A 17793-nucleotide genomic window follows, 5' to 3' on the forward strand; every position below is an offset into this window, starting at 1 on the left:
CCAGCATTTTGATAGCGAGTTTCCGCGGTCATCAAGTCAGATGTGTTCATGTTTGCTTGTGTGTGCGTGACACCATGCTTGTTAATTTAGTTCGTGTGTCTATGTTTACAAGTTTAGATGGCCGATAAAACTACTATCCCTACTTCATATAGCTGTTTACTAATTTGTTATTGCAATTGATGCTTTGCCTTTTGGGCGAAACTGTGACTTTTTTTTTTTTTTTTACGTTTTCGTGGCACCTAGTGGGTCCAAAAAATAGGATGTTGACTGTACCTCATCACGTCGTCAACAACTGCAACATATTCGTCAGATGTCGCACCCAGTGGGGTGTTACAACAAAGAGCATAAGAGTCGAGCGATTCCTGGAGCAATGCAGCAGACTGTAGCACTCACTGGTATCAGCCCGCTCGTCAAGTATATTGTTAGCACTACGGCAGTGAGCACACTGCTATGTGGTGTTCATTGTAAAATAACAGATCAGCTGTTGGGGACACCTAAATTACTTCATTGTACTAGCAGATTCGTCTTAGTGGTCTTCATTATAGAGGTGTTAACAATACATATCAAACACAAATTCAGCCGGTACATAATCAAACCTTCATTATGCAGGTCATTCTGTTGTAGCGGCATTCAATTGTACTGCACTATTAACATGACAATTCCCAATAGTAGTGTACATGGGCAGAGACTTATTAACTTGCTGTGTTCAAAATAAAAACTTTGATTGCTTGGAAATTTTGAAATAGGAAGTGTAATCAACACGGATGCAAGAATGGAGGAAGCCGGGAGCACAAAGATTAAGCAATTTCATGTACTACATTTACTTAGTTTTAATAAAACGCCCATGTTTTTCCTCAAAATTTAGAAAAATTATGCACATGATTTGAGTACAAAACAAAAACTGCAATAGTGACTGCTTTCATCATTGCCATAAAACATTTCTGTAATCATATCAGCTATAGAGGTTGTGGTCACTTTGTGCCCTTTTTGTAAGTTTGCCAGGCTTCAGAGGAAAACATGATTTTAGGGCACTAAATAGACATATACAAGGGAGGAACACCCACGGAGATGCAGGGCGCCCCAGCTATAGTATGTTATGGACATTATATTTAGGCTATTATGGTCAGCAAGCTGTTTAAGAAATGTGCTATCTAAAATTTCGCATTCAGCACAAAGGATAAGATCCTCTGTGCAGTTTAGAGGAATAAGAAGCCCTCTGATAGCAATGATGAGTGGTGCCCAGTCTACTGCTGCCTGGACGCACTTTGTTTTCTTTTTCTGAGCACAAATCACCGTTGCCCTCTCTCTTGCAATAAAACACTGGTGAGTGAACAACCAAAGCCCTTGCATTTGATTTCCCAAAGTATGAAAACTGGGGTGTGCATTACAATGGTGAACACATTAGAATCTGGTAAATACAGTAATACCCCACCGTTCCCAAACTTGATGAATGATTATATCACTAGAGTTGTGTCTAATTTTAGTGGAAAGCTCTGTGGGCCAGGTTAATCCAGAGCCTCCCCACTGCAACGTGTATCATAGCGTGTGTGTTCCATTGGGACATTAGACACAAGCGACTGATCAGTCGATCAACAAAGGCTTGTTATTCTTTTCAGCTCGCAATGCCATTGCTGTCCTGGTCTGTGCTGTGGTGGCAGCCATTCTTCTCAACAACAACATGCAGCCCTTTGCCCTGACGGATGAAGTGAAAGGGGGGATGCCCCCTTTCCAGCTGCCAAACTTCACTGCTGATATCTTTGACACAAGCAACAACAAGACGATCCATATGAACTTCCTCGACATTATGAGGGTGAGTCTCACTTGTAGCCACCCTTACAGTATATTCCTATGACGGGCAGTTGTTGCACTGTGCTCTAGTGGCAACCACACAATTATGCTTTTTTGAATTGTCTTTCATTTTGATTGGGCTCCAAACAAGAGAGGGGTTTGCAGGGGAATGGAGGCTTGAAGTGATTAACTGTGGTAGAACAAGGAATGTCGCCAAAGTCAATGTTTTGACAAGGAGACTTGGCTTTATTTTTTTAATTGAAATGAAAATAAAAGAAAGAGACATAGTCACCTTATAATGGTGACGGCTACTCCTTTTCTCATAGCGGAAACAACAATATAAAAAATATGTAGGAAAATGAAAAGAAATCACTTCGTAAGGTCAGAAATCCACAGCACAGTCCTATACGACCATGAAAATAACGGTATAAAAGTCAAATGCAAGTTGCACCACAATGAGTTCGTAAACAAAGTCACAAACACACTCAAACGGCCGTGACGTAGACTTCGATGAGCATATAAACAGATGAGAAATTACACAGTGTTAAAATAATTCACCCACAGAAAAAAAAAATGTATAACACATAATATACAAGCACTAATAATTACAAATAATAGAAGAACGTTATAGTAACATCGTGGGATTATTCAGTGCAATGCCTAGTACTTGTTAGGGATGCCTGTTTCTTGATAAAAATGTTCAAGTGCGTTCAGTGCTTTTTGCTGTGCTATTTTCAATGGCCATGGGCCCAGCAATTTTGCGAGTGAGAAAGGCCGGTGAGGGTCAGTGGAGTGTAGCTGTTGTTCTAGCTGCCATCTTTGCATCTCGTATATGGGGCATTCAAGGAGTAGATGGCGAACAACCTCATCGTTGTGGCCACAGGAGCAAGCCGAAATAGGAGCCTGTTTGATGCGATATAGAAAATGTATGGTGTATGCTGTCCCAAAGCGCAGTCAATGACTTAGTGTCTTGGTACTTTTAGAAAGTTTTACATCCAGCTGGTATTTGAGTTGAGGGTCCACTTCGTAAAGAACTGTTTTCTTAGTGTTTTCATTAAACCATGTTGACAAACACAAGTCTTTCTTTAGTACTCTCAATATCTATTTTGTGTCCGTTGGTGATAAAGGGATGAGTTGGATTTCTGTGTCTTTATGGGCTGATTTTGCCAATGAGTCTGCTAGTTCATTGCCTGCTATACCAGCATGGCCCGGGACCCGCTGTAGTATCACTTCATGTTTCCTTTCATTAGCCTGAGTTAAACTGTTCAGTACCGCGTATGTTACTCGTGCATGTGGTTGGCTTTGTGAGGGCAGCAACATTCCTTGCTCTGCATCTGTTAATTTTGATCGGCCAGCATTTTGTTCATAACCTTTTTCTCCACTTTGCCCCATTTTATATGTAGACAAATTTCCACCATCATCCCGACTTTGATTTTTCATTTAGAAATTGCAACGTTTGTTGTGCGTGTTTCAATTGCATTAGAGGCTTTAACTCTGAGGGAAAAAATGTTTTCAGCAGCACCACAGATGATATTTTCAAGTTTTAATAAACTTCGGCCTTTGTCCCCCTTTCTGTGTTTTTTACAAATATTCTCGTGTGGAACAAAGGGTTAAGTGCATGCTTTGTGGTGTTTGGCTATCTGTGGTGTCGACGAATGCCATGAGCGCACTCTGAGCCGCATCATTTTGGCAGCTTAATTTTAGCTTCATTCTCTATGGTTCTGAAACAGAATAATGTGTTGGCGGACTTCACCATAATATTCTGTCTCGTCAGTACTTCGGTTGACTTCCATCTGTTTGGAATTTTCAGGTTTAGAATGTGATCATCATCATCAGCAGCAGCCTATTTTACGTCCACTGCTGGACGAAAGGCTCTCCCTGCAATCTCCAATTACCCCTGCCCTGCGCCAACCCATTCCAACTAGCGCTCGCGAATTTCCTAATTTCATCACCCCACCTAGTCTTCTGCCATCCTCAACTGCACTTCCCTTTTCTTGGTACCCATTCTGTAACCCTAATGGTCCAACGGTTATCTAACCTGCGCATTACATGCCCTGCCCAGCTCCATTTTTTTCTCTTAATGTCAATTAGAATATTGGCTATACCTGTTTGCTCTGATCCAAACCGCTATCTTTCTGTCTCTTGACGTTATGCCTGGCATTCTTCGTTCCATCGCTCTTTGCATGGTCCTTAACTTGTTCTCGAGGTTCTTTGTCAGTCTCCAAGTCTCTGCTTCATATGTCAGCACAGGTAAAATGCACTAATTGTACACCTTCCTTTTCAATGATAATGGTAACCTTCCAGTCAGGAGCTGACAATGTCTGCCATATGCGATCCAACCCATTTTTATTCTTCTATGAATCTCCTTCTCATGCTAAGGGTTCCCTGTGATTAATTTACCTAGGTAAACATACTCCTTCAGAGACTCTAGAGGCTGACTGGCAACCCTTAACTCTTGTTCTCTTGCCCGGCTATTCATCATTATCTTTGTCTTCTGCTCATTAATCTTCAACCCCACTCTTACATCATCATCATCATAAGGTCACTTGCACATTTTTTATGTCATTTCTGTAAAAATTCCATCACTCCGAAAATGAAGTTTAGTTTTTTCACTGTCATTACATGTCAAAGATCTGCTAAATGTTATATGTTGGAAAAAGTTTAGGCATCTAAAAAGTACTCTATCTTGTTCCTCACAAAATTTCAGTCTAGAAGAAACGTTGGAAGCAGCATTTGGTGAAGCAGTTTGGAAATGATACTTTTCCTAAAACTCTTCTTTTGCAAAAAGTGCAAACTGAGAAAAATCAGTTCAAAGATTTCAGAGCATGGCATTTATTCTTATGATCAGAAAAAATTAATCAAAGTACCCTGCTGCATATGTCGGGCTCTCCCCCTCAACACAACGCTGCTCTTTGGCATCGTCTCTTTTTGTCAGCTTTAGAGCTATCCATCGCTCTTGCTTGTGCTCGTGAAATGGCTTGCTTCGTTGCTTCCTGAACGTGCTTATTCGTCTGGACTCCATGTTCAAGTTCCAGCTTGTCAAGAACTCTCTTGATGCCACGTGCTCCTTCATTGAATTCTAGCACAGCCAGGGCTGCTGCAGTCTCTGCGGTTCTCAGTGATGCAAATTCTGTCTTTGGGCACGTTTTCCATACAAAAGCATTGAAGGACTCGTTTGCATTCTGTGTCTGCATCCTTGAACATTGCACAAGAAGCTCTGGCTTACTAAGCCTGTTGCAGAGAGGCATCAGCTCTTTGGCAACGTCTCTGCTGAAAGCTGGACAATGGGTTCTTGGCACTGATGGGTTGTCTGCTGCAACTAGGGCTCTGTGCCGATTGTAGTGACACCAAGAGTCCTCACCAACAGGGCAACCGTCATGTCGTGGGACTTCATCTGTTGAGTAGGAGTGAAAAAGCGTCTCAAATACCCCTCGTTTCTTTTTTTTTTTTTTTTACATCTGCAGCATTGTCTTTTAGGACAGGTGCATAGTAAGCAGTGAGTTTTTTTACAGGACTTTGTGTCAGCTTCCCCTTGCCTCCTAGACATTTCGTCGTTTTCTTTAGTTTCTCAATTTCTCTAAAAAGCGCAAAAAACTAACTTTCTAATGTGGGCATTCACTTTGCGTTTCGTTTCTTGCCCACGATGCGGCCGCGTCTGGAGAGAGAGAGAATAAACATTTATTTCACAAAGCAAGTAGAAAATTTCCTCGATGAGTGGGGCCCTAAGTCCAGGGCTCCATTGCCATGCGCGACTTCGCGAGCCTGCTGGATCAGCCGTTGCTGTTCCTGCTGGCTTGTGCTGAGCAGTGCAGACTCCCAAGAGGAAAGGGTAGGGTTGGGTATAGGAGGAACACCTGAAGGGTTAGGGCATTCCCATATGGAGTGATACACCGTGGGTTTGGCCCCGCAGTGGGGACAATAGGAAGGGTAAAACAGCGTTCAGAGTCGCGCTCAACGGGAAATGCACACTACCAACTTGTGAAAAAAATTCATTTTCTTCTTTTCTACTGCTCAGATAACTACCAAACTTGGTGAGAAGATTCTTTATTAAACAAGCAATTCAGAACAACTCAGAATAAAAAACATGTTTTTTCACCGAAATCGGTATTTTAGCCCCGCACCCCCCCTTAAGGGTCCCTTCAGGGACATTACATAAGGGGGGGAGACAGCGATGGGAAAGTGCCATACATCAGCTAAATAACAAACAAAGGTAACAGAAAAATAAATAATAAACTGTGTAGAAAACATCAGGTATAAACAGAACAATGAAAATATTTTAAAAACTTAGTAGCAATAAATAAAAAGAAAGCTGTACATGTAAATGTGAAAAAAGCTAAACGTAAGTGGCAAAAAAGAAGAGAAGAAAAAATAGGCAATGACACAAGCAAGTCGGATTGCTGGGAGAGGAAACAGGAGGAAAAGTGGCTATTTTGGGTCGAAATGGTCTGATAGTAACTTCTGAAATTGGAGGGATTTGACTCTAAAACCACAGCTTCGGGAAGATTGTTCCATTCTTTTATGGCGATGGGGAGGAAGGATTTGTTGAAGGCGTTGGAAGAACCATGCAAACGCTGAATGCTAAGGGAGTTAAACAAACGGTGAGATGAGCGTAACGGAGCATGTAATAAGTTCTCGCGCAGTGAAGGAAAGTTAAAATATAATTTATGAAAAAAACAGAGCATTGCAAGTTTCCAGCGGAGTGCTAGGGGTTCGAGTCTGAGAGACAATTTCATGTCAGTAACGCTGTGCTAAGGTGAGTACTGGGTAGTTATGAAGCGGGCCGCCCAGTTCTGAATGGCTTCGAGCGACTGAATCAAGTAAACCTGGTGAGGGTTCCATGTGGCTGAGGCATACTCCATTTTAGAGCAGACATATGTTTCGTATGCTAGTTGCCTGGTGGATGGAGGGGACATAGCCAGAGATCTTCGGATGAAACCAAATGTTCTGGAAGTGTTAGCACAAAGTTTCGTGATATGGTCCACCCAAGTTAGCTTGTTAGTTATTTCGACTCCCAGGTACCTGTATGAGTTTGTTACTGGTAACGCCGTGGAGTTCAGCAATTACGGGAAAAGGGTAGTGGAACGTTTACGTGAGATGCGCACGCATTTGCATTTAGAAATATTAAGCTGCATAAGCCAGTCAGAACACCATTTCTGGATTTTGTTTAGGTAGTCTTGTAATGATTCCTGGTCGGTATTATCTGAGATGCAGCAATAAATGATGCAATCGTCCGCAAAAAGGCGGACGGGTGATGAAATTCCAGATGGCAGGTCGTTGATGAAAATTAGGAAGACAAGCGGAGGAAGAACGGAACCCTGGGGAACTCCAGAGATAACTTCAGTAGTTTCAGACGCATGACTGGCGATGACGGTAAAATGTGAGCGGTTAGTTAAAAAGCAGCGAATCCAGGATAAGATAAGAGGGTCGAGTGATAAGCATGCAAGTTTACACAATAGACGTTGGTGAGCAACGCGGTCAAATTCTTTTGAAAAATCTAAGTAGATGACGTCTGTTTGGAATGAAGAATCTTAAATTAAGGTGAAGATCGGTTGTAAATTCGAAAAGTTGGGTTTCGCACGAGAAGCCTGCCCTGAAACCATGCTGTTTGGGAAAGAAGAAAGAATTGTGATCGAGGTGATTCGCAATATGGGAGTAGAGTATATGTTCGAAGAGCTTGCATGAGATGCATGTTAATGAAATGGGACGATAATTAGAGGGGTCAGCATGGTCGCCGCTCTTAAAAATTGGCACTACCTTGCTTGATTTCCAGTCGTCCGGAATTTGACTGGTATTGAGGGACTGGGCGAAGATGAGTTGCAGGATTTGGCTTGTGAAATCTTTCCTGCCTTTAAGTATTTTAGCAGCAATGTTATCAGGTCCGGGTGAAGTGGACGGCTTGAGGTTAGAGGTGGCATTGGAATAAAATTTAGGCTCGGTAAAGTAATGCTCTTATTTTCTGGCTCGTGGGTGAAAACTGAGGTGAAGTAGGAATTCATCGCGTCTGATCGCTCGTAAAGTGGAATGTCTGTGCTGTCTTGTTTTTTTAAGAATATGTTATAGGAACTGTTCTTGTTGGGCATTAGCAAATTCCAAAATTTCGTGGGGTTAATGCGCAATATTTCTAGAAGATCGTGACTGTAGAATTTTCTTTTGGATGACCGCAATAATCTAGTGTAATCGCGAAGGATGCCGAAGTATTTTTCCCATGTTACAGGTGATCCGGAGTTCTTGGCATTACGGAAGAGGCGCTTCTTTTTTCGTGATAGCTTACGCAGAGAGTTGGAATACCATGGCTTTGTGGCATCCCCCCGGATGCAGATGAGTGGGACGTAGGCGTCTATGAGTGATAAGATTTTGTGGTTAAAAAGACACCAATTTTCGTTCACGGATCTCGTAGCCATAGACGCATGAAAGGTGGTGAAAAAGTGTTCGAGGTCGGAGTTTATGCTCGCGAAGTCAGCTTTACTGTAATCACGGATGTATTTGATGGATGGTTGACGGGGGAGACTTCAATCATCAGGTTAAAGAACAAGAGATTGTGATCACTCAGCCCACTGTAACATGAAAAGGATTGAATTAGCTCAGGACTGGAAACAAGAATGAGGTCAAGAATATTTGAGCCTCGTGTTGGCTTGTTTACTGCTTGGGAAAGGTTTGAAGTGAGGACCATTTCAAGGAAATCTTTACATTGGCGAGATGACGCAGTAAAAGCCTCCCAGTCGATGCCCGGGTAGTTAAAATCACCGCAAAGTATTAGATTGGCATGAGGAAATCGGGATTGCAAGTCTTGAACTACAGAGTGAAGGTCCGTAATAAAATAATGATCCGTGTCAGGTGCTCAATAACATACAATTAGTATTTGCTACAAGAGGGAAGGCACATTTTTTCAGACACATTATTTCGCTGTGGCTGTTTATCTCGAGTAAACCCCACTCTTGCACTCTCTCTGTTAAGGTCCTCAATGATTTGTTGTAACTCGTCTGCGTTGTTGCTGATGCAGCGAATAGCATGAGAGAGATTGTGCCTGCTTGTCTGACCCCTTTCTTTACCTACTACCTACTTCTTCCTACTTTTCTTGTGTAGAATTAAGGTAGCTGTGGAATCTCTGTAAATATTTTCGAAGGTATTTACGTAAGCGGTCTGTACTACTTGATTACGTAATGTCTCTATGACTGTTGGTATCTGTGGTATTGACCGAAAGTGGAAGTCAGACTCCAGCTGTCCCGACGTAAAAAGCCGTTTAATGAACATATACAACCATATATATAAGGAAGAACAGAAGCACCCCCTGGGGATTAAAGAACTCAAATTAATAACGAAACTGAATATAACATACTCCCTCCCTTATTTTTAGTGATTAGTTGTTAGTAAGTATTAGTAAGGAAACCCCAAGGCTTGCACACTGTACTTATTTACATATATTTACAGACTATGTACACAACGTCAGAATGCCAACTAGTTGGTCTGATAGTCTTGGAGCCAGGCCGGTGGCCAGCGCTCTCGGGTCGGCCGCTTTGGACGTCGCACTGGCGACGGGCTTGTAGACTGCTGCTGCGGTATGCCAGGAGACCGCGCCTGCATCCTGGGGGAAGGCGGCTGTAGCACGACAGGCTGCAGCGCATCGGGAGACCGCACCTGCGCGATTGTACGCATAGGCGCGTTAAATTCTGCTCAAAGGGGACTGCCGGCTGTGAATTTCCTTTTTGCGAAGAATGCGAGGATTGTTTACGACGCTGCCGCAATGAAATTGCTTCGACCGAAGCAGAAAGCTCCTTTAGCTCTTCAGCCGCCTGCTCAAACTGAAGTGCAATTTGAACAGAATTCTTGAATGAAAGTGGAACCCTCAAGGAGCAACCGCTCACGTACGCGATTGGAAGCTATGCCAGCAATGAATTGATCCCGCAGAGCATCATCTTGCGAGGCAAACGAACAATATGACGCTAGCTCCTGTAGAGCGGCAACAAAGTCATGAACGGACTCGCCTGCATTTTGGCTGCAGCGGTGAAAGCGATGACGCTCGATGGTAACGTTGCACGACGTCACAAACTGGTGCCGTAATGCGGCGAGTGCAGAGTCATATTCGTCAGGAGGGGCCACGATAGACTTGTCATCGGTGAGTGCTGCAGCACTTGGCGCTGCTGGTGCTGCGGCACTTGTCCCTGCATGTAGCGCCTGATAAATACACTGGCCCTCCGCCCCCAAACAATGCAAAAGAATAGCTTTGCGTTGCTCCGGCTTGAATGAGGCAGCTCCTGATGCCAGCAAGTACACGTTGAACATCTGCTCCCACTGCTCCCATGGCAATGACGGATCGCCGGGCATCGGAAGGAAAAACGGTGTCTGAGCAAGCCCGGTGAAGCTCATGATGGGCAGAAGAGCTGTGTTACGAGGCTGCCAGCTTGACGGTGTGGAAATGGAACAGGATAGCGGGTCATGGACAGTCGGCAGCAGAGCAACGGATGTGTAGAAGCACTTGAGAGCTTCCAATCGCGTACGTGAGCGGTTGCTGCTCGATGGTTCCACACTTTCATTTGAGAATTCAGTTCGAATTGCACTTCAGTTTGAACGGGCGGCTGAAGAGCTAAAGGTGCTTTCTGTTTAAGTCGAAGCAATTTCATTGCGGCAGCGTCGTAAACAATCCTCGCATCCTTCGCAAAAAAGAAATTCACAGCCGGCAATCCCCTTTCAGCAGAATTTAACAAGGAGCACGGGCGGCTCACATGCGCCGCAGTGATACCGCCCCCCTGAGCGGAGCCGAGAACAGAGTAGCCCCTCCGGTTCGCCATATTGTTTCCGATGCGGCTCGCAGGACCACATCACGTCAGCGCCGCAGTGCCCAGCACATGGCAAGACTTGTTCGTTTTGCGGTTGCAAGGGCCACTTTCAAAGGGTATGCAGCTGCAAGCTAACTCAAATGCAAGGCCGAGTCCGTGAAGTTGAATTTCATGAAGATGTTTCGTCATCTAACAGTGCTGAGCAAGTTGTGACTGTGCAACATTCCGCGCGTAGCGGAATTCATAATCAAGTGCAAGTCGCGAATGTCACCTTGACATTCCTTGTAGATTCAGAGTCGTCTGTTTCAATCCTGTCGGAGCAAGCCCGGTGAAGCTCATGGTGGGCGGATACGGACGGCGCAGCGAGGCTGGGGGGTACGTTCACGACATCTTCGTCGCCAATGTGGTATTGACCGAAAGTGGAAGTCAGACTCCAGCCATCCCGATGTAAAAAGCCGTTTATTTAACGTATACAACCATATATATAATGAACAGAACCGCCCCCTGGGGAATAAAGAACTCAAATGAATAACAAAACTGAATATAACAGTATCTCTACCGAATCAAATGTCTTTTCGTAATCTATGAAAGCCATATAGAGAGGCTTATTGTACTCTGTGGATTTCTCGATAACCTGATTAATAGCCCGAACGAAGATCTATTCTGGAGAAATATTGCATCCCTTGCAAATAATCAAGTGCGTCAAAGATACGTTGCATCGGATAGGTGTCTTTACACGCGATCTTACTGAGCATATGGTAATCGACACAAAAACATACCAATCCGTCTTTCTTTTGTACTAAAACGATGGGTGATGACCAGGAACTTGCGGAGGGCTGTATGATGTTCTTTTCCAGCATGTCGGCAACATTCTTCTCAATGATTTGGCATTCAGCTAAGGTGATGTGGTAGGGATGACAAGGCAAAATAGTTCTGCTGTCACTGTTGATGCAGTGGGATAGGACGGAAGTTTGTGCAAGTACAGTCGAATTGGCATTAAAGGATGCCTGGTGCTTCGTAAGCGAATCTCGCAATGCCTGGGTCTGCGAAGAGGTAATTCAGGGCTTATTGCGGTAGCAAGGGCAGATGGAGTAGCAGATTTGTCCGGCTGAGGGGGAGCTCGAGAAGCATCACGGGGAAAACCGAAGAGTGGTTGAGTGTCCACGCAGCAACAGGGGTGCCTTGAGGCAGAAGAATAGCCTCTTGGGTTGTATTCACAGCGGTGATGGACGCACAACCATCTTTGACATGCACCAAACTTGAAGCGAAGACAACCCCACAGGAAAGACAATGGCCGTACGGAATGAGGAACGCATCGTCATCGGCGATGGTGCGGGATGAGAGGGTAATAAGTTGCTCGTGGCCGGGAGGGAGCGCAGGATCTGCAGCTATGAAGAAAGGCAATCGTTTTTCGTCAACGTCTGTAAAATAGTCGATCTCGATCATTTGTATGATGCATTAACGACAGAAAATTCAGGCTGACGCCGAGGAGAAAGTCCCACCTTAAAATGAGTTCATGAGTGCATGGGAATAAAATCGCAAACTGAATGTGGTGACAGATACCATCAGTGATGAAGCATGCATTACACATACGTGCGGAGGGTCGAATAATTGCGTCATCAGCTCCACGCAGGGACAGTCGAATTTAAGGGGTTCTCACTTTTTTAAGGCGAGCACAAGTCCGCATACATAACACAAATAGTAGCTCCCATGTGAACCAAAGCCAATAACCGCACACTTTACACAGACACCGATAACATGTTTGACGGGCGCTCAGGAAGATTTAGAACAGTTCACGAACCTGCAGCTTTCCCTCCAAAAATGGCACTGGTTAGTTTTACGGGTGCTGGATAGGGAGTTGAGAAGCTGGGCGAAGCGGAGAAATGGAGCGTTGGAATGGCGATGAGGAGCGGCGTCTCAAGGTACGTGAACTCGGTGGGTGTCGAAGAAAGCTGGCCAGAGATGGAAATAGGTGAGAGAACAAATTATAAAAGAGTCGGTTGTATGATCGAGGAGGAGAATGTGCATTGCGCTCAAAGGCAACATAGCCTCATTGTTCATCTGGTTCACAGCATCTGCAAAACCAGATGTGCCCACATATGCCGCAGTAGTAGCAAGTCGGGCACGACTGATGTCAGGCAGATTGGGCGCTCGCTTAACTAAAGACACTAACTGACCTTGAACCGGCACAGGCGACGTGGCTCAAGGAGATACAGGTGGCATTGCAGCAATGTGGGCATACGAAGGAGGTGGCAGGCAAGGAGACATGGCTGCTTGATTGGTGCTGTTCAGGGAGGCCAACTCCTCTTTAATGACACGACATAGTAGCAGCAGGATGAATGTGAGTGCTGGAGGAAGGTGACAAATCGTGAGCTTGCAGTTCTTCACGAATGAGTGCTCGAATGAGACCTTGAAGCTCAACACTGCTGGTCAAAGGGTTGTCGGACGAGTCGGGCTGCAAATGGATCGATTGAAAGGAATCGAGGCGCTGGCACATAAAGATGTCGACGTGTTCACTTATGGGATTTTGCGCCCCAAGGGCATTGAAAGTGATAGATCCGATGCCTTTGAGAAGGTGGCGGACACTGTCAGTTTCTGGCATGGCATGGTCGACGCGATGGAAAAGCACGAGAACATCCTCAATGTATGATGTGTAGGACTCGCCATAATGCTGCACGCGCTCAGAGAGCTTCTTTGCAACTTCAGAGCGGACCGTGGGCATGCCAAAATTATGCTGAAGATGCTCTTTGAAAGAAGATCAATCACGGAAGTCCCGCTCGTGATTCTTAAACCACGTGGCGACCTTGGCGACCTCAGTGACGTAGAAGGCAACGTTTCGTAATTTAGAAGCATCATACGAGTGGTTAAAGGAGCTTACTCGATCGTAGTTGTCAATCCAGTCTTCGACGTCATCACCAGGCAGGCCAGCGAACACCTCAGGATCGTGCTAACAGCTGCTTACAGACCAGAAGGATGGGGTGGCTGGCACTTGAATGAACAGGGCCGGTGGATGCTGCTGACTCGTCTTGGAACATGTCGTTGGGCACTTAGCGTAAGTGGTGACCTGAACGCAGCTCCAGGACAGGGATGTGGAGAGGTCAAAGGGATCTTAAAGCACTTCCACCACTTGCGGAGCGATGGTTTTACTCGACGCTTTTTATTTCAGAAGCACAAGCTAGCACGGCGACAATGAATATCCGAAGCGATGGTGATGGCTATGTACAGATGAGGAAGATGACGTCCATAATATAAATGCTCGCAATATATATATATATATATATATATATATATATATATATATATATATATATATTGTAGTGAGGAGGAATGCCCGGCGCCGCAGCCACATCGAAAGTCGCCCGGGAGGCGCGAGCTCGAGTTTGCCTGGGCTTCTCTGGTGTAGGTGCTACAGTTTTCCCCAACTTGTAATTACGCACCCGAACTCTGCCATCCGTCATGCCTGACGACCCCAGCCCGACATCCCCACCGGTTACTCTGTATTGTATTGGTGCTGTATTGCTATTAGAATATATATATATATATAAAATACACACACACAGTTCAACCTCGATATAACCAAGTCGGTAAAATCGGCAATTGGCTTCGTTATATTGAAATTTTATTCTATTGAAATTTGTCCTTTTATCCAAGTAAGTACAGTCGCCGATCGATTCTTCTTACACTGAAAGAGGCCGCGAAATTTTCAGAATTATTGGGCAATCAAAAAAAATTTTAGTGAGAAAAACAATTCATTTTGATAAATTTGGGAGTTGGCGACGAATGATACGGTTTCATGCCAAGTATGACGACGATATCTTCTCGGCGGTACGAATTAAACGAAGCCAGCCATGCTTTCGCGTGCACTACGCCCCCGCCGCTGATAGCGTTGCCCGCACTGGAAGCATGCTATCAAAAAAAGCGCCGGCAGCGGGGAGCGAATGCTTTGTCTGCCTCTCACTCCAATGGGTTACCGAAACTCAAGATTACGCGACCTCCAATACTAAACGCGCTGTAAGACAGCTTACATTGTACCATTCTGTCTCGTCACGTCGACTCTTTGCACACGGGGCAGATTACCTCTAAAGCAGGGTGCGCGGCTGTGTATGCACTCAGCCCCGCTTACAGCCATGCGCGGCCACGGCCGATACATGCTCCAACTTACCCCCGCTCTGCCCCCTGGCACGCGCTTAATTGCATTACCGCAAGATCGCCCCCCCCCCCCCACTCTCCCTTTGCTTGCGCGGGAAGGCGGCACTTGTGAAGTCGCACAGAGCACTAACTGCCAGCTCTGGTGCAATAAAAATTTAAATGTATAATCGGCCACAATCACAACACAACGAAACTATGAAAAACAAGCATGCAATGAACGTGATGAACCAATGTAGAAATTTAGCTGTTTGCACGTCAAACGAGTGTCGTGGGGTCACAAGTAGGCCCTCCCAGTAGGAAAACTAAGCCTTTATATATGTATATAAGGAAACAGAAGTAGTCCTAAATTGTGGCAAAAGAATCTGGAAAATATAATGAAAGATGTGACCTCAGTTCTTAATGTGCCACCATCAAGAGCATGATTTCCCTGTTTAACCCTCACAGTGCATTTTCTTACAAGGTCGAAGTGCTTCTGAGTGTGCTGTTGAACATCCAAAGTTGGTGCAGACTTGCAACAGACTTTTGCATATAAAGAAAAAAATACGTATAGGGCTTGACATTTCAGGAACAGGGTAGTTTCCCACGAGGTCACAGGAGTTAGTTCCTCTAACAGGAAAATAAGCATTGCATAAATTTGACAGAGCTACAACCAGAACTAGTATATTCACAAGGCAAAAAGAAGATGAGAATACAAGCACTGAAAGTCAGAAACACCACAGGCAACAAGAAACACGGTCAAGATAATGAGTGAATGTGACATCACAGACTTGCTCAGTGTCAACAGACGAGCAAGAAAGAAACAAACACAGTGGAGATAACGGGTGAATGCCAGACGTAATGGCCGGTGCATCCAACACGTAGATGTGATGCCCATGCAGTCAACAAAGTCCAGGACTGGCAACAAGTTGCACGCAAGTTTCTCAATGCTCAGAACTCATCCTGTTGGATCAGCACCTCACCATAGTCTGTTGCCTGGCTTCCCACAAAGACATCGTACTTGTCGATCTCGTCTCTGGTAAGCTTGCCATCGTGGTCTTTGTCTGCCTCATGAATCAAGGGGCACGACTCTATGATCTGACTCTGAGACATTGTTGTCGTAGTCGGCGGGCATGACCCAGTCGCACACCTCGTTGGGGCCCATGAACCCATCCTTTTCCTTGTAGCGGTAGTTCTTGAACTGGTCCTTCTCATTCTGAACCCAGTCTGGCTCCACTTCACCTTCGGCTGCACCTTCGTACATGTCGCCAATGTACTCTTCGAGGGAGATCTTGCTATCCTTGTCCTTATCAATGTCTTCCATGGTCTCTTCAATGACGACATCCTTCATGTCCTCACTCTCCTCTGGATGCAAGAAGTCGCCAAACTCATCCTTGTTAAGGTGGCCATCACCGTCCTTGTCGGCATGGTCCCAGCGCCGCTTGTCCCGATGCACCATGTCCTGGAAGCTCATGGCGCCCCCATCTGAGTCCGAGTTCGAGTCATCAGCATTGCTTCCTTCGGCTCCATGTGTAATGTTACGGTACTCATCCCAGCTGACACGGCTGCTCTTCTGGGAATTGTACACCTTCCACTGCTTGTCGACGTCATCACGAATGTAGCGCTGCTGTGTGTGCTGGATCCACTCTAGCTCACGCTGCATCACATAGCCATCATTGTCTTTGTCAATCTTGTCAACAATCTTCAGCAGCCGCTCCTTGCTCTCGGCTGGCGAGAGCTGATCAAAGGTCTTGGCCGTCTTATCCCCAAGAAAGGCCTCGTGGTCATACTCAGGGGTGTGCTCAGACTTGCCACCTTTTTAGTCCTCTTTGTAGTGTGGTTCATCACTCAACGGCTTGGGTGTGTGGATCTTGTGGTGTTCCTCCCTTGTGATGGCGATGGTCAGTGAGAGATGGAGCAGACACAGACCTAGTGAGTAGCGCATTGCCAGGGACGCCATGGCAGCACACTTGCAACAGGTCTCCTACTGCCTGTTGGCACTTTTGACGAGTGCAAGCTTGTCATATATATATATATATATATATATATATATATATATATATATATATATATATACATATACACACACAGCATTCAAAAAAGAGAAAAAAGGCAAACGCTATGCCATATATCTGTACTGACGTTTCGGCCGGAAGATCGACCTTCGTCGGAGTGGACTAATTTCACTTTGTTATATATATATATATATATATATATATATATATATATATATCTTATAAAGGAGATTTATTGGGGTTAGTAGCGACCGCTGGTTCTAGCATGCACCGAGCAGTTCCCGAGCTCGAGCCTCTGCCACGCACTTGATGCTGCCGATGCTGCTGACTCTGAGCGCACATTGGTTATCTTCCTTACAATGGCCCCGCGGAAATAAAGGAGCCATCCTGGCGACTTAGTTTTCTGGAAGGAAAGTAGAATGGTGATACGGCTTGAGACGCTGAACGGGAACGACGTTGCGGTTACAACGTCGCATGTCGGACGGCAGCGTTAGTGGCTCAATCAGGTAATTAACGGGTGATGTTCTCTCGAGAACGCGGTATGGTTCGTCGTACTTCGGAAGGAGTTTTGAAGCGAGCCCAGGCGTGCGGTGTGGCACTAAAAACCAGACGAGAGCGCCCGGGAGAAAAGTGGGAGTAGAGTTCTGGGCATCGTGAACGGCTTTTTGACGGTTGTGGTCGTCCGAGGTGAATCGGCGGGCCAGCTGGCGGCATTCCTCGGCGTGTCTGACGACTTCCGCGATCGGCAGGCATTCGGATGGGTCCAGCCGGTAGGGCAGAATGGTGTCAGTTGTGTGTGAAGGATGACGGCCGTAAAGAAGGTAAAAGGGTGAGAGTCTGGTAGTGGCCTGAGTCGCGGTGTTGTAGGCGTAGGTGACAAACGGAAGAACTAGGTCCCAATTAGAGTGATCAGGTGAGCATGGCGAGCATGTCACCAAGAGTTCGATTAAAGCGTTCCGTGGTACTGTTAGTCTGTGGGTGATAAGCAGTGCATTTACGATGAACAATAGCGCATTCAGCAAGCAGTCGTTCGATGACTTCAGATAAGAAGGCGCGGCCTCTGTTGCTTAAAAGTTCACGTGGACCTCCTG

The 17793-nt window shown here is 45.5% G+C and overlaps 1 protein-coding gene and 1 pseudogene across 11 annotated transcripts in view; one reads left to right on the plus strand and one right to left on the minus strand.

Moving 5' to 3' along the window:
- Nucleotides 1-17793, plus strand: part of LOC140219924 (sodium-independent sulfate anion transporter-like) — a 521780-nt gene that overhangs the window by 376201 nt on the left and 127786 nt on the right. For all 11 annotated transcript variants that reach the window (XM_072290106.1, XM_072290101.1, XM_072290100.1 and 8 more), the window contains exon 8: nt 1617-1810. In XM_072290106.1, the coding sequence (XP_072146207.1) occupies nt 1617-1810 (194 nt within the window). The remainder of the gene's footprint in view (nt 1-1616; nt 1811-17793) is intronic.
- Nucleotides 14858-16697, minus strand: LOC140219925 (calumenin-B pseudogene; annotated as a pseudogene).

This window comes from Dermacentor andersoni, chromosome 8 (assembly GCF_023375885.2).
Source record: "Dermacentor andersoni chromosome 8, qqDerAnde1_hic_scaffold, whole genome shotgun sequence".
NCBI classification, from domain to species: Eukaryota; Metazoa; Arthropoda; class Arachnida; order Ixodida; family Ixodidae; genus Dermacentor; species Dermacentor andersoni.